General features: G+C 39.0%; 1 protein-coding gene across 2 annotated transcripts in view; it reads left to right on the forward strand.

The window, feature by feature from the left end:
- ift81 (intraflagellar transport 81 homolog) overlaps positions 1-25,778 on the forward strand; it is a 113,902-nt gene that overhangs the window by 5,502 nt on the left and 82,622 nt on the right. For both annotated transcript variants that reach the window (XM_048611627.1, XM_048611628.1), the window contains exons 2-9: positions 8,969-9,125; positions 12,784-12,887; positions 14,131-14,311; positions 14,549-14,638; positions 17,444-17,509; positions 17,844-17,954; positions 19,191-19,275; positions 20,305-20,468. In XM_048611627.1, the coding sequence (XP_048467584.1) occupies positions 8,982-9,125; positions 12,784-12,887; positions 14,131-14,311; positions 14,549-14,638; positions 17,444-17,509; positions 17,844-17,954; positions 19,191-19,275; positions 20,305-20,468 (945 nt within the window). In that variant the 5' untranslated portion in view covers positions 8,969-8,981. The remainder of the gene's footprint in view (positions 1-8,968; positions 9,126-12,783; positions 12,888-14,130; positions 14,312-14,548; positions 14,639-17,443; positions 17,510-17,843; positions 17,955-19,190; positions 19,276-20,304; positions 20,469-25,778) is intronic.

A 25,778-nucleotide genomic window follows, 5' to 3' on the forward strand; every position in this document is an offset into this window, starting at 1 on the left:
TCTATCCGCCTCCCACTCTCTCCCTATTTATTTCAAAACCCCCTTCCCCTCCCCCTTTTCTGATGAAGGGTCTCGGCCCGAAACGTCAGCCTCTCTGCTCCTATGATGCCGCTTGGCCTGCTGTGTTCATCCAGCCCTGCACCTTGTTGTCTCGGATTTTCCAGCATCTGCAGTTCCTACTATCTCTGATGCCTTTAAGAGACATGCCTTATGTTAACACTACTGTATAAGTAGTGTGTGACTGGAGGGTATAACTTTCTCAGGTGCAAGGTCACTGGGGAAATCGCTTGAAGTGTGACACACTATTGTAACTAAATAGCATAATACCAGTGGAGATACTTGTGCATCTGTGCATGTACTAATTGCATGTAATAGTCAACTGTAATAAACATCTGTTAAATATTCAATTACATACTATCCATTTCTTACGTTATGAAGAATAATGTAAGCATTGCCACATCAGGTAGATACCCTGCTGGAAGCAAAACTCATGGCTAATAGTGGTAGCTGTCTATGGATAAAAGATTCCAAGATCCTTCCGACAGATATTTTGAAAACTAATTGTAGCCAAACTGGACAGCTGCCCTGAACATCAAAGAATTTGAACATTCAGTAGAATAGGCTTCTGAGTGCAGGCAGCTGTGCTGACTTGTAGAAGGGGTTTTCACCAACCATAGGACAAAACTAATTTACTTCTGTTTAAAATGTAAGTTATTTCAAGTTACGTAAGTGTCTGTCTTATAAAAGTTGAAGTTACCAATATATTCAGAACCAAAGCCAACAGATCTGTCATTCTCACAAGAAAAGTAAACAGTTCTGACTTTTTTTTTTAAAAAGACAGCTAAATACACCAAAAAGAAAATACAGCTTTTAAAGCACTAAATAAAACAGTTTTCTACACCAAGAAGGCTTACCTCTGTCTAGACCTCAGTTGGTTGCTCAATTTTGTTCTCGCCAAAAGTGTGGCAACCATTGTGATGTCATCACTCTTAATTTGATGTGAATGCCGTCTAATGGCAGTAACCTGCAAATACAAGCCTGCAGTTTTCAAAGTACACATCTATTACTACTAAAAGCAACACGCTTAAAGGGATCAAAGCCAATAAAGGAGCAGCAAGCAACAGATTTTAAAAAAGCAGAAACGATAAAAGGAAAATCAAAGGTGAGAGAAGCAAACCTAGGGAAAGGAATAAACGAATAATACACTACACTCCACTCCACTCTTAAAATAAAAAGCAAAGACTGCCAAAGAGAATGGAAGTCAAACACTTTCTTATGGACTGTGTATCCAATGATACCTTCATTGAATTACAGCTGTTCAGACAACACAGGCAGTTCTACTTTACAGATCAAGCAACAGATAATTTGAGAGAAGGGCTGTAAAGACCTAGCATCAGCAAGAGGGGCTTCGCAGATTTAACATTATGGTCTTTACAGGGATGATCAGAAAAACACGCTGCAAAGTTCTCAAAGGCTATCTTAAAATAAGAATTAACTTTAGGATTAACAAGTTCCAACTTGTCATGTAGACAGTAACAAGAATTTATGGACTAGTTTGTTGGAAAAAGCTGCAGAAAATTGCCCAAGGGTGCCATTTTTGAAGAACAATTGTCAGGTTCCACAAGACATAGGAACTGAAGTAGGCCAATTGGACCATTGAGCCTGGGCCATCATTCTTTGGCTGATATGGTAATCTTCAACACCAACTTTATGCCTTTTCCTGATAACCCTTGATTTCCTTATGACTAAAAGTCTCAACCTGAAATATAGTTAATGACACAGCCTCTACAGAAGTCTGTGGTAAACGATTCCACAGATTCACTACGCTCAGAGAAGAAATTCTTTTTTATCTGTGTCTTAAATGGGTGACATTTACTCTGAGATTGTTCCCTCTGGTCCTAGACTCTTCCCACAGGGGGAAATAATCTCTTTGAATCTACTCTGTCAAATCCCCTAAGAATCTTACATGTTTCAATAAGGTCACCTCTCGTTCTTCTAACCTTCATTGAGTACAGACCCAGCCTGATCAATCTCTCCTCATAAGAAATTTTGTGGCATCAACCTAATGAGCCTTCTCTGAACTGTCTCTAAACTTGATAATCTGTTTTTTGATAAGGGGCCAAAACTGTTCATGTATTCTAGGTGTGATCTAACTAGTGCTTTGTATAGTCTTAGCAAGACCTTCCCATTTTTATAGTCCATTCCCTTTGACATACAGGCGAGAATTCCATTATCTTCCTTATTATCCCTATGAACTTGCATGCTAATTTTGGGGGGTTTACGCATGATAAGCCCCAAATCCCTCTGGCCCACAGGTTTCTGTAGTTGCTTTCAGCTCATCTGTTCTTTTGCCAAAGTGGATAACTCGTATTTCTCACATTATATTCCTTCTGTCAAGTTTTTGCCCACACACTTAACCCACCTATATCCCTGTCAAAACTGTGTCATCTCCAGTACTTGGCTTCCCACCTATTTTTGTGTCATTCACAAACTTAGCAAATGTACATTTGCTTCCCTCTCCAAGTTATTAATATCTATTGTAAATAATTGTGACACCAACACAATTACATGCTTTAGGTGCTGTCAGCTCTATTCCTTTAATCAGCAAAATGGCACCTAACCAAGACCTGTCCAGCTTGCCTTAATATCTGCAAAGCATGTAGCACCAAGGGACAATGGGCACGCATGTGTAGGAAATTTGGTTCCAAAGGCCAAGCCAGACCAAGTTAGAGGTTGCCCCTTTATACCAACTCTCTGTCTCCTATTGGTTAGCTATTCCCTTTTCCGTGCTAATGTACTAACTTCAACACCATGGGCCCTTATCTTCTTAAGTAGTTTTATGTGCAATACCTTATTGAACGTCTTTTAGAAAACCAAATGTATCGTATCAACTGGTTCCCCTTATCTATCCTGTTTTTCACCTCCTCAAAGAATTGTAATAAATTTATATGGCATGATTTCTCCTACATGAAGCCATGTTGACTCTCCGAGAGTCATTATGTGAGTGATTGCCTTGATACCAATTAAAGCCTTCAGGAAGCATGTTCTGTGCAAAGGGCCACGCTATTTGCGCATTACTTAAGGATGCATGCACAAAAGAAGTCAAAGTGGCAGGCCAGCAACAGTTACATGCTTTAGGTGCTGTCAACTCTATTCATTTAATCATCAAAATGGCACCTACTCAAAACCTGCCCAACTTGCCTTAATATCTGCAAAGCATGTGGCACCAAGGGACAATGGGCACGCATGTGGAGGAAATTTGGTTCCAAAGGCAAAGCCAGACCCAAGAACAAAATACAGGTAACCAACAAAGTGGTACAACACCACAACTCTGGCAGCATGGAAAGTGTTAAGAAAGTCCAAATACAAGTACATCAATGGGGTGCAGGGTAAGTCAAGCAGAAGTCAAGTTTCGGATGAAAAACCAGTTTTCCATATTATTAACTTCATGTTGATGGTGTAAGATGAGCAGAAACTTTTAGAATTAGTAATACCATATGTTCTGAAAAGGCAGGATGACACACCCTAAAAGCTAAAATCAATTCAGAAACTAGTGGCAGCAAATTACCATCCTGAAGGACATGCACTTCAAAGTTTCTCTCCATGATATAACCTACAAGAGACTGGCTCTCACTCTCTAATGATCACCAATTGCATGCATTGGCACAGTTACACTGCAGTGCCAATAAGCAAATTTGACTTTGCTTCCCTACATCTTCTACCTGATAGATGCCAATAGTCCAGTGGTGGTAGTACTATCCATATGTACAAATCTTGATATTGTTCCAATTCATAAGATTCAGACTGCATCCATGGTGGCAGAATGGACCACATGTGACATATTTGTATCAGTTGAAGGTGTTCTCAAAATTGATCTATTGCACTTGGCCATAGCTGGCGTGAATGGTTATAATCAGTAACTGCCAAAAATGAGCAACTACAAGAGTTGCAAAAGATCATCAATTATTAAATTTTGAAGAAATGCTTGAGGCTTGTTCACTGGCCAAACAGAGTTAAATTTAATATCTCATGACAAATCATTTTCAAAGGTAAATGAGTCCTTATACCAAAAGCATGCAGCCAAGATAGCATGTTTGTTTTATACCAGGGACGCATGGGTATTGAATGCATAACACAGCTAGAACACTTATCTGTGTACTAGCTAGGGATGAAGGATGAATCAGATATTTAATGACTTGTAAATGTTTGTGAGGTAGAAGGTATAGAATAGATTCTATATATTCCACCTCACATACATTTACAAGTCATTTAAATATCTGTATGCCAAATCTATCAACATCAACAAGTAGAGGGAACTCTATATGCACACACTATTCCATGCATTTCTTTGATGAAATAGCAATAGACCTATTTGTAATACATGAGGAAAATTACATTTTGTGGTGGATTACTTCCCCAAATCTCTAATTGGCTCCACAACACAATGAGTGCACTGTCACTGACACGATAAGCCCCTCAATTTGTTTTCAGAAACAAAAACAGAAGTTGCTGGAAAAGCTGAGCAGGTCTGGGAGCATCTGTGAAAGAAATCAAAGTTAACACTTTGGGTCCGGTGACCCGAAGCATTAATTTTGATTTACAGCATTTACAGTTCTTTCGGTTTTTATTCAGTTTGTTTTCAATTTACCCAGTATCGTGGAACAGTTAATGCCTGACAATGGACAGCAGTTTATTGGAAAATTGTTTAAGGACCAGTACTAACTGGAGATTGATCCATATCACATTGTCATCTGCTATCCATATACTGTCATCTAGCAGAACATATGGTCCGTACTATCAAATCAATGATCATTAAGTACCAAGCATAAAACAAAGATTTTTGCTTTGCCGTTGCATGAAACTTGTACAACGTATGCTCACAAAACAGTTGTGAACAATGTTGCCCAAGAACCAATTACTTAACCATTTCAAAACACAGTACGTTATTTTTCACAATAAAGAATGAAAGAGCAAAATGATGAGTGGACAGATAGAGACAGTTACATATCCAAGTAAAATAATTGGATACCAGCAAAGGTTTCTACAATATGCAGAAGTCACACAACATCGGGTTATAGTCTAACAGGTTTATTTGAAATCAGAAGCTTTCGGAGCACTGAACCTTCGTCCAGTGAAGTGATGAAGGAGCAGCTCTCCAAAAGCTTGTGATTTCAAATAAACCTGTTAGACTATAATCTGATGTTGTGTGACTTCTAACTTTGTCCACCCTAGTCCAACACTGGTACCCCCACATCACGTTCAAAATATGCAATCACCCCAGATCATGCCAAGTTATTACTGATCATGGTACCACATTGCAAAGGATCAGAAGCATGCTCAGACTGATGCACAGCACACGAAACGTGCATGAAGAGAATAAGGTAGATCACTACAATAAAAGTGTGGTAATATTTAGTGATACCAATCAGTAGCAAGACAATCAAGTTATCAAATAAATGCAATATAGAACAACCCACACCTCTCTGCATGGATGTATGATCACCAGATACAGCATGCTGAAGTTTGAAAGGTTAGTTTTGTAAACATTGTTTTATATCTTTGTATAATTATCAAATTGATAACGTGCCTATGTACAACTATATCTCTTTGTACGGTTTTTATTTAAATCTTTGAAAAATGGGGAATATTCTGTTATGTTGCGTCCTCAGCATGTTAGAATGTCTTTGCGAGACATGCTCATGAGAACGTTACTGTATCATTAACATGTGCTTTGAGGGTATAAAGGTCTCAGATGCTATCCTATTGGGGATCACTTGAAGCATGACACTGTTGAAAGAATGTTGCTCTATTGTAACCAAATAGCATAATACTAGGCCAGACACTTCTAGGAATGTAATAATAATAATTGCATATAATAGCCAGCTGTAATAAATATTTGTTAGATTCTTCAATGTCACATTATTTATGCATAGTTTTTTGTGTTACAAGAGTAACATAAGCACTGCCACTTCAGGTAAAGATGCCCAATTAGAAGCAAAACCTAATTCATCTGGTGTCTTCGTACCACTTCAAGGTAACTGTGGCCGGGAAAGACACTATTAACCATTTCCTTCAGTGCATTCGTAAATAGCTCTGGAAGGAATTGCATTGGTTTCGTCAAAGTTGTTCTGAGTGCTCACTTGTACTGTCCTCAGAGACACATTAGATAAATATCAACTACTCCTGAAAGCCTGTCAAACTTAGGGAAAGATGTTTCTTTGTCTTCCGGTGCAAAGACCTCTGCTAAACATGTGTCGCAGAGTCCAAGGTCCAGCACTATATGTTGGGAAATAGACTGACATGTGGTGCTGGAAATAGACTGACATGTGGTGCAGATATTACAAGGACAGTGGGAAAAGTCCACAGTTTAGGGTTGTCCAACCAATTATATAGGTTGTATGTATTAGGGAATGTTTATTTTAATTGGAACAAGGCAAATAAAGTGCCATGTATTATATTTAACTTGCACCTTTGCAAATTTTATGAATATATTTTTGGGAAAAAATGGGATCATAATAGATATTTTTACCTTGAAATATGCAATGCATAAAACATACATGAGTAAAAATGAATGTGAAGCAGGTATACGCGAGACAGACAAATACTGTTACATATTGATTCACTCAAAAGAATTGTCTGAACTCTTGTTCTTCAACTTGGGTAAAAATGATGACATTTGCAGTGTAAAGGTAGGTCATAACACCTCTGCCAGTAATAATTCATTACAGCTTTCAATTTTAAACTAATTTTCCTCAATATTGTTTTAGCTTCATTTTTGATACTTATCCACTTCCGTTTTATATTTCCCTGTAATGGCTATCAGACCTTACATATTTATTTACATTTGCACTCTCAGTTCATTTGTTTAATTACGAATGCTATGCATATTCAGATACAGAACCTTTAGTTTTTTCCTTGTTATTATTTTTGTAACCACGAGCCTTATCTGTTGAGTTAGTTTTGATTTGTACTGTCCATCCTTTTTCTGTCAAGGTCTATTTATGATTTCCCGAATTAATACCTTTCTCTCTTACCTAGTCTTTACTCTTTGATGTGCTACATTTTTGTAAATTTGAATCCTTGTCCTTATTATGTAGTTTAAACCCTCTCTACATCCCTAGTTATGTTACTTACTAGAAGACTTGTTTTAGCTCAGTTCACATGTAGACCATCCCAACATTTCCTCAGCACTGGTGCAGGTGTCCCATGAACCAGAAACCATTTAAACCGCACTGTTCTTTGAGCCGTGCATTTGTTTAACTAATCTTATTTGCCCTCTGCCATTTTGCACATGGTTCAGGTAATACTCCAGAGAATATTACCTTTTATTGTGCTGCCTAGTTCTTCATACTAATTATACTGACCCTCTTTCTTCACCTTGCCTTTGTCATTGCTACTACCTACATTGCTACCTATGACTAGGATCTTCGCCTCTCTACTGCAAGTTCCTCCATAGCCCCAACAAATGTCTCAAACCCTGGCACCAAACAGACAAAACAGACATTTGAGCTCTAACTCTTTGCTGCAGAGAACAGTGTCAGTTCGGCCATGCTATGCTGTCCTCTACTTCTACTTCAGTCCTTTTTGCTTTGAATGATTTTCTGCACTCCATTATTATGGTTGTTAGCTCATCCATCCTGCAGCCCTCGCTTTCATCCAAACAAGTTTGAAGAACCTCACATCTTTTGGACAAATGCAAACGCTGAAGCTGCTATCTTCTGGGTCTGACCTGCCTGTCTCTTTTCTTTTCCTGACCAGTGATGGAATCACATACCTATTCCTAAAGGATGTGACCACCACCAGAAATTAAGTATTCAGCTAACTTTCCTCCCCAGCAACGGGTCTCAGTGTCTGTCAGTCAGCCTCCAGCGCATAAATTCTGAGCCAAAGATTTTACATCACCTTGGTACTTCTCTTGGTTTTTAAATGTTTATAGTGTCATGTTACAAATTCACCAGCAAATGGAAATAAGATTTCATTCTTTACCATTTGAGAATGTTACATTTGACTTTATTTTAATGAAGAAAAGCCCCAATTTTTCTTAAATATTTTGTAACCTAATTCCTAATATATCCTTGCCATAGCTCATAATGTTTTCTTGTTATGAGATCTCCAAACAGCAAATATTCCATGACTGTAGCCCAAATAGTGGCTTGCAGAAATTAAATATCACTTCCTTGATTTATATTCAGGTAACATTTACAAGGATGTTGCAGAATTGGAGAGTTTGAGTTTTAGTGAGAGGCTGAATAGGCTGGGGCATTTTACCCTGGAGCGTTGGAGGCTAAGGAGTGACCTTATAGTGGTTTATAAAATAATGAGGGGCATGGATAGGGTGAATAGCTGAGGTCTTTTCCCCCCGAGTAGGAGAGCACAGAACTAGAGTGCATAGGTTTAAGGTGAGAGCGGAAAGATTTAAAAGAGACCTTAAGTGCAACTTTTTCTCACAGAGGGTAATGGAGTGTATGGAACGAGCTGCCAAGGGAGCTGGTAGAGGCAGGTATACATTTAAGAGGCATCTGGATGGGTACATGAATAGGAAAGGTTTAGAGGGATATGTGCCAAATACTGGCAAATGGGACTAGACCAGTTTAAGATATCTGGTCAGTGCAGGCGAATTGAACTGAAGGGTCTGCTTCTGTGCTGTATAACTTTGACTCAATATTCACTGTATTTAAAATATAGTCTCTTCTCTTCTGTATGCATTTATACCTTTAAAAATATTATGTAATAACACCCGTGAACCTGTCTTCCTCCATTCTCTATATTTCTATAATGGAGATTAGTATTCTGTGCCATAAATCCTGTATAATTTACAATCCATACATTGCATTTGCTACTTTTTAAATTCAGTAGCTTACTTAAATCCTGATATCTCTTGCATTTTTCCTTAGGAAAATTCATAATATGACAAACTATGAACTATTTTAAAAAATGCAGGATCATGTTCAGTTTTATTTTCTTTCAGGAGAAAAACTAAAATGAGTGAACAAATCAAGTTCATTGTAGAACAACTCAATAAAGAACCCTTCAAAAAGACATTCAATCTAATCACCTTTGACTCGTTGGAGCCACTGCAGTTGCTGCAGCTGCTTAATGAGGTTCTGGCTGAAATTGATCCAAAGGTACGTATTATGCTGCTGCAGTATCTAATCAGTGTGTTTTAATGATTAAACATCTAACTTATTTAAGTATAATTAATGTAACTATAGAAACAAGAAGTATTGATTCTAATATTAACCCCTAGGAAAACACCCATGTATTTCACTTTCCTACATTCTGCAAAACAGCCATTTATCGTTTCAGAGATAGTAGGAACTGTCGATGCTGGAGAATCTGAGATAACAAGATGTAGAGGTGGATGAACATAGCAGGCCAAGCAGCATCAGAGGAGCAGGAAAGCTGATGTTTTGGGTTTGGACCCTTCTTCAGAAATGGGGGAGGGGAAGGGGATTCTGAAATAAATAGGGAGAGAGGAGGAGGTGGATAGAAGATGGATAAAGGAGAAGAGACAGACAGGTCAAAGAGGCGGGAATGGAGCCAGTAAAGGTGAGTGCAGGTGGGGAGTTAGGGAGGACGGACAGGTCAAGGAGGTGGGATGAGGCTGGAAGGTAGGAGATGGGGGTGGGGCTTGAGGTGGGAGGAGGGGATAGCTGGGAGGAAGGACAGATTAGGGAGGCGGGGATGAACTGGGCTGGTTTTGGGATGCGGTCGGGGGAGGGAAGATTTTGAAGCTTGTGAAGTCCACATTGATATCATTGAGCTGCAGGGTTCCCAAGCGAAATATGAGGTGCTGTTCCTGTAACTTTCGGGTGGCATCGTTGTGGCACTGCAGAAGGCCCAGGATGGACATGTCGTCCAAGGAGTGGGAGGGGGAGTTGAAATGGTTCACGACTGGGAGGTGCAGTCGTTTGTCACAAACCGACTGTAGGTGTTCCACAAAGCGGTCCCCAAGCCTCCGCTTGGTTTCCCCGATGTAGAGGAGGCCACATCGGGAACAACGGATACAGTATACGACATTAGCAGATATGCAGATGAACATCTGTTTGATGTGGAAGATCTGCTTGGGGCTTGGGATGGGGTTGAGGGGGGAGGTGTAGGGGCAGGTGTAGCTGTTCTTGCGGTTGCAGGGAAAAGTGCCGGAAGTGGTAGGGCTGGTGGGAAGTGTGGAGCGGACAAGGGAGTCCCGGAGAGAGTGGTCCCTCCGGAAAGCAGATAAGGGTGGGGAGGGAAAAATGTCTTTGGTGGTGGGGTCAGATTGCAGGTGGCGGAAGTGCCAGAGGATGATGCGTTGGATCTGGAGGTTGGTGGGGTGGTACGTGAGGATGAGGGGGATTCTGTTTTGGTTGTTATTGCGGGGAGGGGGTGTGAAGGGTGAGTTGCGGGAAATGCGAGAGACATGATCAAGGGCGTTTTTGACCACTGTGGAGAGGAAGTTGCGATCCTTGAAAAATGAGGACATCTGGGATGTCCGGGAGTGGAATGCCTCATCTTGGGAGCAGATGCGGTGGAGGCGAAGGAATTGGGAATAGGAGATGGCATTTTTGCAGGAAGGTGGGTGAGAGGAGGTGTATTCTAGGTAGCTGTGGGAGTCGGTAGACTTGAAATGGATATCAGTTTCCAGGTGGTTGCCAGAGATGGAAACAGAGAGGTCCAGGAAGGAGAGAGAGGTATCGGAGATGGTCCAGGTGAACTTAAGGTTGGGGTGGAAGGTGTTAGTGAAGTGGATGAACTGTTCGAGCTCCTCGTGGGAGCACAAGGCAGCGCCTATACTGTCATTGATGTAACGGAGGAAGAAGTGGGGGATAGGCCCAGTGTAGCTTTGGAAGAGGGATTGTTCCACGTATCCTACAAAGAGGCAGGCATAGCTTGGGCCCATGCGGGTACCCATGGCCACCCCCTTTGTCTGTAGGAAGTGGGAGGAATTGAAGGAGAAGTTGTTAAGGGTGAGGACGAGTTCAGCTAAGCGGATGAGAGTGTCAGTGGAGGGGGACTGGTCGGGCCTGCGGGACAGGAAGAAGCGGAGGGCCTTTAGGCCATCTGCATGGGGAATGCAAGTGTATAGGGCTGGACGTCCGTGGTAAAGATGAGGTGTTGGGGACCAGGGAATTGGAAGTTTTGGAGGAGGTGGAGGGCATGGGTGGTGTCACAGACGTCGGTGGGGAGTTCCTGGACCAAGGGGGAGAAAACGGAGTCGAGATAATTGGAGATAAGTTCGGTGGGGCAGGAGCAGGCGGAGACAATGGGTCGAGCAGGGCAGTCAGGTTTGTGGATTTTGGGAAGGAGATAGAAACGGGCGGTGCGGGGTTGGGGAACGATGAGGTTGGAGGCTCTGGGTGGGAGATCACCTGCAGTGATGAGGTTGTGGATGGTTTGGTGATTGGGGGTGGGGTCATGATCAGGGGGGCGGTAGGAGGGGGCACAACGATGCCATCCGAAGGTTGCAGAAACAGCACCTCATATATTTCGCTTGGGAACCCTGCAGCCTAATGGTATCAATGTGGACTTCACAAGCTTCAAAATCTTCCCTCCCCCGACCGCATCCCAAAACCAGCCCAGTTCGTCCCCGCCTCCCTAATCTGTCCTTCCTCCCACCTATCCCCTCCTCCCACCTCAAGCCCCACCCCCATCTCCTACCTACCAGTCTCATCCCGCCTCCTTGACCTGTCCATCCTCCCTGGACTGACCTATCCGTCCCTAACTCCCCATCTGCACTCACCTTTACTGGCTCCATTCCTGCCTCTTTGACCTATCTGTCTCCTCTCCACCTATCTTCTCCTTTATCCATCTTCTATCCACCTCCCCCTCTCTCCCTATTTATTTCAGAATCCCCTTCCCCTCCCCCATTTCTGAAGAAGGGTCCAGACCCGAAACGTCAGCTTTCCTGCTCCTCTGATGCTGCTTGGCCTGCTGTGTTCATCCACCTCTACACCTTGTTATCTCTAGCCATTTATCATTACTCTTCACTTTCTGTGTTTCTGTCAATTTTGTATCTATTGTACCACTGTCCTTTTAGTCACATGCACATTAAATTTTCTAACAAGTCATTTATGTGGACTTGAGGTTTTGATTAATGCAGAGTCCCAGTTAGCCAATAAGGCCATTCATTCGTAATGAGATACGTTATTTCACATGATAAAGTGGTCTAAAGTGTTATATTGCCTTAGACTAAAATCTGTTGTTGAGAAAATTGTTGAATTTTGCATAACTTTTTTCCCTTCTTTCTCACTCCTGTAAGTATTGAATTCATGAAGTTGATTGGTGCTCAAATTCTCCTCTTCATTTGTGAGGCTAGATATTTGGGTATTGACAGGTTACTCAACCTTGGATGTGACTGTCATACCTGAATCTGCTTTTACAGTTGTCAACATGCATATATTCTGACAGTGTTCACTGGACAGCAGTCATGAATGGGACACTTAACTGATGTTTACTGCGTGAATTAACGACGACAAAATCCCACTCCCCTATTTTAGCTCCTGTAGCCAATTATAGCACCTCTATCAAAATTAATGGACTGACTAAACCAGCAATCACATCTGGGATTTTTAAAATTCTGTTTAGTTCCCTTACACATTATCTTTACTAATTGAAGAAGTAATATACTTTTTACAAATATTTTCACAACATGAAGTAGTCAATAAAAAGAAAGACAATCCTTACCTTATCTGTCTTCTTTAATCTCTCCTGCATTTCAAGCAACTTCCCTCTCATGAAACATGTCCTGTGCTTACCAGATTTATTATGTAGTAATGTCAGCAATATTTTTTTCTTTTCTGTTAGCATAATATTGACATTCGTGAGGAAGCACCAGATCAAACAGCAAAGCGAATGTTTAGCCTTCTGGGAATTCTGAAATATAAGCCACCTGGAAATGCTTCTGATATGTATGTAACAATTTATGTTTTAACTCAGATTTATAGAAAAACATTTATTTTATCACTTTCTTCTTTAGATTTATCACTTCTGTCAGAAATGTTTCCTGACTGAGAAGTCAAACAAGTTACTCTTTTCGTGTCTCTTTTATTCTTTGCAATGTATGCCTCCTGTTTGGCTTGAAGTCACATATTACATAATTGTGCATATTTTCAGCAATAGGTGCTAGTCATCAAGGAAATGTGAAATTCATTCAGTAAAATCCTGGCTGCATTGTCAGTATTAGAAAGTGTCTAGGTGGTATGTAAATGAAGACCAAACCAGGAATCTAACACACTTGCTTGGAGATTTATTCCAGAACCCTATTTTAAATATATTGTATACTCCCCTAATAAGACTTTGCATTTGTCATTTGTCATACACGAGTCTTGTGCTGAGAGACTAGGCAAATAATGAGTTCTGCAAAAACTTGAAATGTACATAATAATCTCTTAGGCTGGTTTGGTTTGTTTCTTTCCCTATCTATAGGCAAGGCACATAGGATAAATTTTATGAAGTTAGATGCAGCCAGCACACTTGGTAGATATCAGGAACATGCTATCGATACCTTCCCAATTGAAATCATTGGATAGAAAATCACAGGTAGCATGCCCACATTCTTCTAATTAGTGCAAGCTGTACGCAAGAGACTAAAATGTTCATTCAATAAGCTACCCTCGGCTCTTTGTTTGGATATTTAATAGGGAATTACAGACATATGTGGCATATGACTTTGTCTAATGGGGAAATTTTCAGAAAATATGTTGAAAATGATTCAATTTTTGTCATCAGATTCTACATGTATTACATTTTAAAAATAACTTTTCTCAGAAAATAAAATTTTCTATTTCTGGTAATCTGTAATGTAGCTCTTTGATTAGAGTGTCCACCGTGTCAAAACTATTTGCTGTCATTTGCTTTGAAGAAAAAGTCAAGCAAACCATTGCTTTATTTTCTAAATGGTAACAAATATTGATGTTAAAAAAAATTAATCAAAGTAAGTTAAAAATACTTTGAAATTTCTTAAAACCAAAGATAAAAGTTAGCATATCATTGTCATCTTGCAACTTTGTGCAAAAAGACATTGGTTTCCTTAGTTGTTCGAGTCAATGTTGCAGCCTGAAACCACTAAGATACTGATATTGTGCTTAGTGGCAGATTAATGTGTGTTTGAGTGAATAAACTAACCATCATCCTTTTGTTGGACCCCTTCAGGAGTACCTTTCGACAGGGTCTGGTTACTGGAAGTAAACCTATAATTCATCCCATTTTGCACTGGCTTCTGCAGCGGACCAATGAGCTTAAAAAAAGAGCATATTTGGCTCGCTTCCTTGTCAAAGTGGAAATCCCTGCTGACTTTCTGCAGGATGATGTGGTTGCAGACACTTATCATCAGGTTTAGTAATTATAACTTTAATTTAAAATGTGGATATTTAATATTTCATTGCATGAATATTTATTTGTCTAAGAGTAATGCTTCTTAATTTAATAATTATTTAGATCTGGTTTTGCTTATCTTTATAAAACACTGAATGTTTAGAATAGTAATTGAACAATCTAGTTTAGAGTAAATCTGAAAATTCAGAAGTTGTCAGAAATGTTTTAAAAGAATTCTTCTGGTTTTTGTTTCTAGTATGAAGAATTGGTGGAAGGATTCAAGACCTTGCACAAGGAATGTGAACAGCTGAAGAACTGTGGTTTTTCAACTGCAGAAATAAGGAGGGTAAGAAGTGCAAAAAGTGCATTCTGCAATGGAACAAAAGATTTATTTTGAAAAGGGATTGATAACTTCTTGGAGAATGTCAAATGGAGATTTGTTAAAAATTCAAAAGCAACTGAAAGATATTATCCTTATTTTAATTTTAATGAAACTATAATGTTGTGATGTAAATTGATGCTGTAGTCATCATTTTCATGAAAGTACCTCTCTCACAAGTCGTTCTAAAGAGAATGACTGAAGAAGGACTGACTAAGTCATGACGGATGTTGGTAGGTTCTATCTTAATTCAACCATTTAGAAGCATCTTAACTTTCCATTTCATTGTTTCTTAAATTATTTCTGGCATTTTTGTTTCCATTGTTTGAAAGCCTATTCCACACTTAATAACTATTTCAATTTGTAATATGTAAAATAGCATAGCTTGTGTCATTTGGAGGAGTTGTTAAACTTGAGCTATTTGTTTGGGTAGGCATTCCAATATCCATTTTGTTATTTGTAGAAGAGATGGGAATTCTACTGACTGACATTACTTGCTTAATCTTTGCCAACACTGAAAAAAGATGTGTTCTGAGGAAGCGTCACCGGATCCGAAACATTTACTCTGTTTTCTCCTTCACAGATGCTGCCAGACCTGCTGAGCTTTTCCAGCAATTTTATTTTTGTTTCTGAAAAATGATGAATTGGTCATTTCTCTGATTACTTGTAGTATCTTGCTGAACGTAAAATAGCCATTGTTTTTGTCGACCAAACAATAATGACAGTAATTCGAAATATCTATCATAAATGTTTATGAAACGCTTTGAGATCTGCTGAGATCTAGTAAGGTGCCATAACAAATATAGCTTTTTGTTTTTTTTTCTTCTACTGTCTATGAAATTATGGCACGGTTAAAGTGGAATTATTTTATAATGATTCTAGTACAGAAAACCCAGTTACTATTTGTCTGTCTTACTGAATATTTGATTTATTTCCCACAATTTTATTTTTATTTTAAGTTACTATCGCAGCATGTTTTAGACATTTCTAAGTTCAGAGTTCCAAAGACAACTCTTTTTTGAGCCTTGACCAATGTTGTTCTCTGTCTGAGTGCAAGGAAATTGAAATTCTTCTGTGCACAGTTTTGAGTGGATCAGTTCACATCTTTTTTCACATCATTTTTTTTAAAGTTGTTAACCTACTTATTTTAAAAGATTTTATTAGAAGTGTCAAGCCCCCTAGCAAACTGGGATGAAATGCCTGTTGTTATGTTCTTTTTGTCATTCTTTTTTAAAGTGGAGAATACTGATATTTAAGACATGTAAAACATCTCTGTAAATATTTAGCTGTCATTTGCTGATAAGTGAAGTACACATTATTTTATACTTCTTTATGTCAGATGCTGTAAATCATTTGGTGGAATTGGACACCTATTAGTAAATGACGGTGTAACAACTTGCATTTATATAATACCTTTTATCACTGTAAAATGTCCCAAGGTGCTTCTCTGGAATGATTAATAAACAGAGTTTGACAGTGGACCAAATAAGGATAAACTAGGATTGGTGTCAAAAGCTCGATCAAATGTCAGGTCTTAATAAGTAATGAGGAGAAAGAGTAAGGGAGAGAAAGCGGAGACGTTTACGGAGAGAAATTCAGGCCTTAGGACGAGGCAATGGAAGGTGTGGCCTCTAGTGGTAGAGAGAAGAAAATTAGAATATGCAAAAGGCCAGAATTGGAGGAGAAATTGAGATCTCTGATTTGTAGGACTGGAGAGAATAATAAAACTAGGGAGTACAAGGATTTGGAGGTTGAGTTGAAATCCAGAATGAGAATTTTAAAATCACTATATAAGCTGTTTTATCAAAGTTTAGGGTTTTTCCTATGTGTGTGAGAAATCCTTGAATTCCGAATGGGAAGGAAATACTCTTCTGTAAACTCAAACATTATCTCTCTAGAAATGTGTGCATACTGCTGTAATCTTTGAGTCAAGCTCTCAAATTATATTTTATGAGTCCTATTTGAGAGAGAAGTGAGTTTGTGCCTGAAGGATAGAAAGAAACGCAACACATTCAATCCTCAATCAACATTGTCCTCCTGCACCTGACTGAAGTTATAATCACATTTAATAACTTCCCTTCTGACTACTTCTACTTTCTGCAACTAAAAGATGTTGCTATGGAATCTCCATGGGTTCTAGATATGCCTCTTTAATGGGATCAGCAAAACATTCTTTGTTCTTGGCCCACCCAGGTTCCCACCCTCCCTTTATTTCCAGTACATTTTTGGTTCTCATAATGCCATTTCCTTCGTCAGCCTGAGCTGTAAAATGTCATCAACTTTGCTTTCAATTTCCACCTTTCTCATTCTTCATTTCTGGTATTATCCACTGCAACCTGTTATCTTTTTCTCTTTCCATATGTGACTTGACAGGCTGACAGTTTCCAGCAAATTTTCTGATTTTTTTTCAGATTTCCAGCATTCGTAATGTTCTGCTTTTGTTCGCCATAACTAACACAAAGGGTTGCAAAAGCGTAGCTGTATGCTGGGTCGCCACGGTACAGGCATTCTTACGCTGAAATGGTGTGCCACTGAGACCAGCAACTAAAATGTCTCTGTCTTTCAAAATGATGTTTTAGCTGCAAATAAAAGAAATGTATATTCTCGCAACTTTAAGTATTGCATCACGCTGAATATTGCATCTATTTATGTATGTAGGCATATATAAGTGGATGTTTCAGTTTAGAATTTTATATGCTTAAAACCACAACATGTTAAGATGCTTAAATTATGTAAGTAATGCATGGTATAAATTTTTCTTTGGATGTGTAGGACATAAATGCTATGGAGGAAGAGAAGGATCAACTCATTAAGCGTGTAGAGCGTCTAAAGAAAAGGGTATGATTCAGTTATCTGTTAAGGATATTGTTTCTTTGGCCATGTGTCACATGTCACATGGGAAAATATAAATCTGGATTGAAGGAGCATATTGCTTGCTTAAGGAAGGCATTGAATAACACATTTGAGTAAACTGAGACATGCTAGGAGAGTTGCCAATCACTACAAGAAGTTGCACGTTAAATGCAGACATGTTGGTTTAATTGGTGTGAATTCTATGCTGTCATCTGCAGCTATTTATTGGTGATAGAAGGGAATCATCTGGGAAATCGGATCTTGGGCATACTTTCTTAAGATCCTATTAGTAAAAGCAATATTTGTGTGTTTTCACTAGGTGGACACTGTATCAAATCACCAGCGGATGTTAGAGATGGCAAGACAGCTTCGTGTGGAGAAGGAGAGGGAAGAATCTTTAATGCAGCAAAAACAGGAACAAAAAAATCAGGTAATTTATAATGCATAAAGTGATAAGCCATACATGGAAATATACATTTGTCACATTAAATTATTCCAGATCAACTACTTTTAGTTATGTAGCATCTTTAGATGTCCTATTAAATGTCCCACTGCAATTAGCACGAGAACATATGACCAACTGAGCTGCATCAGTAGACAGGAGAAGGAAGGTGACTGAAGTCATGATTGGAGAGGTTTTGAGCCTATTGCCAGTGGGCTAAGACATCATAGGTGAATTGTGCAATATTAAAACAGTAGCAGATAAGAGTGTAAATATGAGTGTTGTATAAGATACCATTTTTGCAACAATGGGAAGTATATGACGGTGTGTTACGCTTCATCAGGTTGAAAAAGTAGAGTGGAGCTCTAGAAGGATGTTCAAACAAGCATTTTGAATTTAATGGCTTAGATGATAAGGAGTCAAAGAGGGTTTAGTCCAGGTTTTGGAAGAGCTTTTGATGGCCAACTGTCAGTCTTTACTGTCGTTAACCCTGGAGAGGTGTCCCTATGGATTACCATTTCAAGTGTCTGAACTACTTCCTCTTTCACCATGAAGGGGCAGCGTTTCAAAAGCCTGATATTTCAAATAAACCTGTTGGACTATAACCTGGTATTGTGTGACTTCTGACCTTATCCACCACAGTCCAACATTGACACCTCCACATCATTACTACTTATATATCTTTGGAACAACTTTTGGATCCCCTTTTGTGTTAGCTGCCAGTGTCTTCTTATACTGTCTCCTTTAGTGATTGTATGGAGTGGTTAGTAAGCAGAATAATGCATTGAGCAATGGGACATGGAATTATATTGAGTTTTTGATAACGTCTGCATTGTCTTCAGGTATTTCCGTGTAATGGGGACGGGAGGAACTAGTTCAGAATTTTGGGCAGAATGTGTCTGATGCAGCTTTGAAAGGTGGTAGCCTGCAGCGTATTCATTATTTGTCTCCTGGTCATTAGCAAGTACGTGACCTGACGTCACCAGAAATATAACTTAAAAAGAACACATTCATAACTTCCCCAAATTAATCCAACCACATTGCCACATGCGTTTCGCATATTGTAGTTTGATTTATTTTTCATTTTTAGGTTAATGTCATTAAAACAAGAACATCATGGAAGCAAGTTGTCAATTTTCGATCCATTAACAATAAAAGGAACTTTTTGCAATATTGTCCTGTTTTTGTTATATTAGACTCCTACATTATATTTTTCTTCTACAGTTATTCCATGCAGAACAAAGGCTGCAGAGAGCACAACAGCAGTTAAAGGACCTTCGACAAGCTTCAGCAGATGCAAAGCCTGAGAGTAAGTACTACATCAAAGTACAAATTTAGGAAGCAGTGTCACAATGAAATGTGTATATCACTGGCAAGCTCAAGATTTATTTCCCATCCCTGTTTCACATTCAGAAAGTGGTGGTGAGCTTCCTTCATGGCTTCATGTTTCATGCCTTCCGTAGTGTACCTACAGTGCTGTTCCAGAATTTGGACCCAATGGCACTGAAGGTATTTGTGAAATGACTTTGAAGGATCAGCAGGGTCTTCATTACAGAGTACCCAATGTCTGCTTTGTTCCTGTAGCCATGTTGTTCATGAAGTTAAAGTTTTTGATCACTGGAAATTTCTAACATGTTGATTATGTGTGTGGCTCAGTAAGGACTGGTGCCACAGAAGGTCACAGAGCAGAGGTCTTTTTTTTTATTTTCTTTTTTGGAGATTGTTATTGTCTGCCACGTATGTAATTCGAATGTTACCTGCCACTTGATAGATAAAATTCTACAGCAGGTTGGCAGGTTTGCTCCATTATTGTGGTTATGAATGGCAATGAATACTGTAGAGTTATCAGCAAAATCCCCAGAAAAAATTAAATTGTGTAATAATTTTTAGTCAGTATTTGCTTCCTTTGATCTTTTTGATTAGAGTTGTTTATCTCCTTACAGCTAAGCAGAAAAGGGACAGCAATTGCATTGTGCTCAGCCAGTAGAAAAGGGACAGCAATTGCATTGTGCTCAGCCAGTAGAAGGCACAGTTGCTTTGTGATGTAATAGAAAATTGCTGTTCTGTTTTCTCGATGAGAGACCTACCTAGCAGCCTGGTAGGATTATTGAAATTTTTGCACTTTAATGACTGATGGATCTAAACATATATGATTATTGGCAATAAAACTCATAATAAGTGAAGGCTCAACATTGTATTTATAGGTATTACAAGCCATGAACCTTTTAGAAATCAGACATAAATTAATTCAAAACAACAGTAAATCAGATGATGTGTATAGTTATATTTGAGATTAAAGTGTTTAACTCTGAATGGTTGAACTGAATATTCATTTCAGGTTTGATGAAGAGGCTGGATGAGGAAATAAAATTCAACACATATATGGTTTCAGACAAGCTTCCCAAGGAATTGGACAGCAAGAAGAAAACTGTCCATTACTTACAAAAAGTGGTTGCAGAACCTGCAATGGGACACTCTGATCTCAGTGAGCTTGAAGCCAAGGTGCGGCGTTAAGATGACACAGCATTTTTTTGAATATTTATGAGAGTAAATGCGGAGTATGCACATATACATATTCAACGCTTTCCTAGACTAGATGGCAAGTATAGTGGCCCATCTGCTTCAGGCACGAATTCAGGACAGACACAGGAAGCAATTATTCTTGATCTCTCAGTTGTAAAGAACAATACGTAATGAGAATAGCAGTTGGCATCATAACAAGTTTTTGGGGAAAACCATAAATCGTGTTACTGCAGTTGTTGACAATTGTGGTAGCTACAGTGACAGTTTTAGTGATCATAGTGTTATTGTTTTCCAAAGAAGGAACAAAGTAGATGAAAGAAATGTAAGTGGCCTTTTGTAACTTGTAAGTTTCTCTTTTGGCTGAGTGGTTAAATGCACTGTCCATTTTCATTCTAGCCCATAAAAGTAGGTCTGTGCAGGATAAGTAATTAAGCCTATCTATTTGTCTTACATATCTATTGACAGTGAAATATCTCTTGATCATTATCCAAAGACTACTGATTTTTCTTTGAAAACAGCACAGTCGCTTTTCTTCAGATTTTGATCTAATGTCTGCATTTCATAATGTGAAATACTTATGAAAATTACATACTGCAAAATCTGAAATCTTAAGAACAATGGTTGGAAAAAGCAGGCCCATTGGAATATATAACAATTGAAAACAAGTTTGCATTTTAATTGGAAAACTAAATCATAATTCCTCTGAATGAAGCCACGTCTCACATGTTAACTTGCTTCCTACCTTTTAGATACTGATGGATATGCTGAGTACATTCAGCACTTCTTGTTCATATAGAACACAACTGACAAAATAGGAGCAGAAGAATATAATACTACGCCTCAAGCTTGTACTACCATCCAACATAGTTATGGCTGATCTTGGGTTTCAACTCTACTTTCTTGCTATAATCCTTTAATTACATATAGTGATGGCACATTTGTAAACCTTCAGGGTAGAGAATTTCGGAGACTTCTTCTTATCTCAGGCTATTCATTCAAGACTGAAACTGTGTCCTTTTGCTCCAGATTTCCCACCCTAGGAAAACAATGTCTCGGTAAATAACCAGTCATAATCTTGATTTTATTTTCAATTGCTTCTCATTCTTCTCAAGTCCAGAGCTCTACTCCATCTCTCATCATAAATCAACCGTTTTTCCATTTCATCCTAGAAACCAATTTAGTGAACTTTTGCTATACTGCCTCCAATACAAGTATGTCCTGCCTACATATGGAGATCAAAATTACATGCAATATTCCAAGATTGGCCTCGTCAAACCCTTACAATTGTAGCGTGACATCTTTATTCTTGTGCTTCAGTCCCCTTGCAATGGATCATACTGGTATCTACCAGCTCGCGTACTATTTGCTTTTTTCAGTTGTTCCTGTACCTGCATGCTAAAGTTTTGTGCAACTCACCAGGTCTGACAACATCTGTGGAGAGAAAGTAGAGTCAATGTTTCAGGTTACTGGACCCAAAACATTGACTCTGTTTTATTTCCACATTTCTCTAGCTATTTCTGTTTTTTCTATGACTGGGAGTTAAATATCCAAGGGTACCAGACTATTCGGAAGGACAGACAGGAAGGTAAGGGAGATGGTGTAGCTCTGATATTCAAGGACGACATCGGGGCAGTGCTGAGAGATGATATAGGTTCTATGGAGAATGAGGTTGAATCCATTTGGGTGGAAATTAGAAATTCTAAGAGGAAAAAGTCACTGATAGGTGTAGTCTATAGGCCACCAAATAATAACATCACATTGAGGTGGGCAATAAATAAAGAAATAACTAATGCCTGTAAAAATGGTACAGCAATTATCATGGAGGATTTTAATCTACATGTAGATTGGTCGAATCAGCTCGGTCAGGGTAGCCTTGAGGAGGAGTTCGTTGAGTGTATCCTTGATAGTTTTCTTGAACGATATGTAATGGAACCGACGAGGGAGCAAGCTATCCTAGATCCTGTGTAATGAGACAGGAATAATTAATGACCTCATAGTTAGGGATCCTCTTGGAAGGAGTGATCACAGTATGGTTGAATTTAGAATACAGATGGAGAGTGTGAAGATAAAATCCAATACCAGGGTCCTGTGCTTGAACAAGGGGAACTACAATAGAACGAGGGAGGACTTGGCTAAAGTAAACTGGAAACAAAGATTTTATGGTGGGACAGTTGACGAGCAGTGGAGGACTTTCAAAGCAATCTTTCAAAATGCTCAGCAAAAGTATATTCCAGTGAAAAGGAAGGACTGTAAGAAAAGGGGTAATCTGCCATGGGTGTCTAAAGAAATAAGGGAGGCTATCAAATTGAAAGAGAAGGCATACAAAGTGGCCAAAAACAGCATGAAACTAGAAGATTGGGAAAACTTTAAAGGTCAACAGAAAGCCACAAAAAGAGCTATAAAGAAAAGTAAGATAGAACATGAGAAAAAACTAGCACAGAATATAAAGACAGATAGCAAAAGTTTCTATAAATATATAAAATGAAAAAGAATGGCTAAAGTAAATGTTGGCCCTTTAGAGGATGAGAAGGGGAATTTAGTTATGGGATATGATGAAATGGCCGAGGCATTGAACAGGTACTTTGTATCGGTCTTCACAGTGGAGGACACTAATAACATGCCAGTAATAGACAGAGACGAAGGTAGGTGAGGACCTGGAAACAATCATTATTACGGAAGAGGTAGTGTTGGGCAAGCTAATGGAGCTAAGAATTGATAAGTCTCCTGGCCCTGATGGAATGCATCCCAGGGTATTAAAAGAGATGGCAGGAGAAATAGCAGGTGCACTGGTGGTAATTTTCCAAAATTTGCTGGACTCTGGGGCAGTCCCAGCAGATTGGAAAACAGCAAATGTGACACCACTGTTTAAAAAGGGAAGTAGACAAAAGATGGGGAATTATAGACCGGTTAGCTTAACCTCTGTAGTGGGGAAGATGCTTGAGTCTATTATCAAGGAAGAAATAGCAAGGCATCTTGATAGAAATTGTCCGTTGGGCAGATGCAGCATGGGTTAATGAAGGGCAGGTCATGCTTGACAAATCTTTTGGAATTCTATGAAGACATTATGAGCAAGGTGGACAATGGGGACCCAGTGGATGTGGTGTACCTAGATTTCCAAAAGGCCTTCGACAAGGTGCCGCACAAGAGGCTACTGCATAAGATAAGGATGCATGGTGTTAAGGGTAAAGTATTAGCATGGATAGAGGATTGGTTGACTAACAGGAAGCAAAGAGTGGGGATAAATGAGTGCTATTCTAGCTGGCAGTCAGTGACTAGTGGTGTGCCTCAGGGATCGGTGTTGGGACCGCAATTATTTACAATTTATATAGATGATTTGGTGTTGGGGACCACGTGTAAGGTGTCAAAGTTTGCAGATGACACTAAGATGAGTGGCAGAGCAAAGTGTGCAGAGGACTGTGAAACTTTGCAGAGGAACATAGATACATTGAGTGAGTGGGCAAAGGTCTGGCAGATGGAATACAATGTAAATAAATGTGAAGTCATACATTTTGGTAGGAGTAATAGTAAAAAAGATTATTACTTGAATGGTTAAAAAGTTGCAGCATGCTGCTATGCAGAGGGACCTAAGTGTCCTTGTGCATAAATCACAGAAGGTAGGTCTGCAGGTACAACAAGTAATTAGGAAGGCAAATGGAATTTTGTCCTTCATTGCTAAAGGGATTGAGATTAAAAGCAGAGAGATTATGTTGCAGCTGTACAAGGTGCTGGTGAGGCCACACCTGGAGTACCGTGTGCAGTTTTGGTCTCCTTGCTTGAGAAAGGATGTACTGGCACTGGAGGGGGTGCAAAGGAGGTTCACTAGGTTGATTCCGGAGTTGAGGGGGTTGGCTTATGAGGAGAGACTGAGTCATTGGAATTCAGAAGATTGAGGGGGGTCTTATAGAAACATATAAAATTATGAAGGGAATAGATAAGATAGAAGTAGAGAGGATGTTTCCACTGGCAGGTGAAGCTAGGACAAGAGGGCATAGCCTCAAGATTAGAGGGAGCAGATTTAGGACTGAATTGAGAAAGAACTTCTTCACCCAGAGGGTTGTTACTCTATGGAATTCCTTGCCCAGTGAAGTAGTTGACGCTATTTCAGTAAACGTTTTTAAAGATAAGGTAGATATTTTTTTGAACAATAAAGGAATTAAGGGATACGGTGAGAACGCGGGTAAGTGGATCTGAGTCCACGAAAAGATCAGCCATGATCTTATTGAATGGCGGAGCAGGCTCAAGGGCCGGACAGCGTACTCCTGCTCCTAGTTCTTATGTTCTTATGTTTTTGTTTTAGATTTCCAGCATTCACCGTTCTTTGTATTTTGCTAAAGTTTTATGTTCCTAGTATAAGATTTCCTTGAAAACAACATACTCCAATCATAACATGATTCTTAAACTTCAACAGAGTCAATTGCATAGGCCCAAGTCTGTCTGAACAACAACATTGAAAATGTTTTCATTTCTTTTTAAAAAACATCTATTTTTCTAGTCCATACCAAAACTGAATAACTTCACACTTCTCTAAATTATGCCCCGTCTACTACCTTGTTGCCTATTCACTTAAATTGTTCATATCTTTTGCAGACTCTATGACCTCCTTAAGGTTTGCTTTGTATAATCAGCAAGCTTAGATACATTTTTGTCTCTTTGTATGATCATTAGTACAGATTGTAAATAGCTGAGCCTCCAGCATTGATCCTTGCAAACCTCACTGGTTAAAGCCTGCCAAATTGAAAATATCCTGTCTACTTAACAATTCACATTCCAGCTTAATATATTACTCACATTTCAGTGAGCCCTTTTCTCATGTGTAAGCCTTTTGTGTGGCACGTTATTGAACGTCTTGACAGTCCTAGTATACAATATCAACTAGTTCCCCTTTATATACCTTGCTAGTTCCGTCTCAAAAAAATCTAGTAAGATTTTTAATTAGGATTTCCTTTTTGTAAAATCATTTTGACTTATTTGAATCATACTATGCTTATTTAAATGTATTGATAACAATTGATCGCAGAACTTGCTGATGACTGATGTCAGAGTAACATTTTATTGTTCTTTTGCTACTTTCTAAAACACTCCTAATCCTCAGGCTTACTGCTATTCTTTGCAAAATTTTGAACTTCTAATTTTAATCAAACACTATTCTTATCTCCCTGAAAAGGATAGATCTTATTTGCTGAGTTTTTGTTTCTCAATAGAACATTCGGAATTGCTTCTTTAAATCTTTACCATTGTTTACTGCCGCATCTTTAACTTTATTTACACAGTCGATGTTTGCCAGCTTTC

This window comes from Rhincodon typus, chromosome 24 (assembly GCF_021869965.1).
Source record: "Rhincodon typus isolate 14 chromosome 24, sRhiTyp1.1, whole genome shotgun sequence".
Classification (NCBI taxonomy): Eukaryota; Metazoa; Chordata; class Chondrichthyes; order Orectolobiformes; family Rhincodontidae; genus Rhincodon; species Rhincodon typus.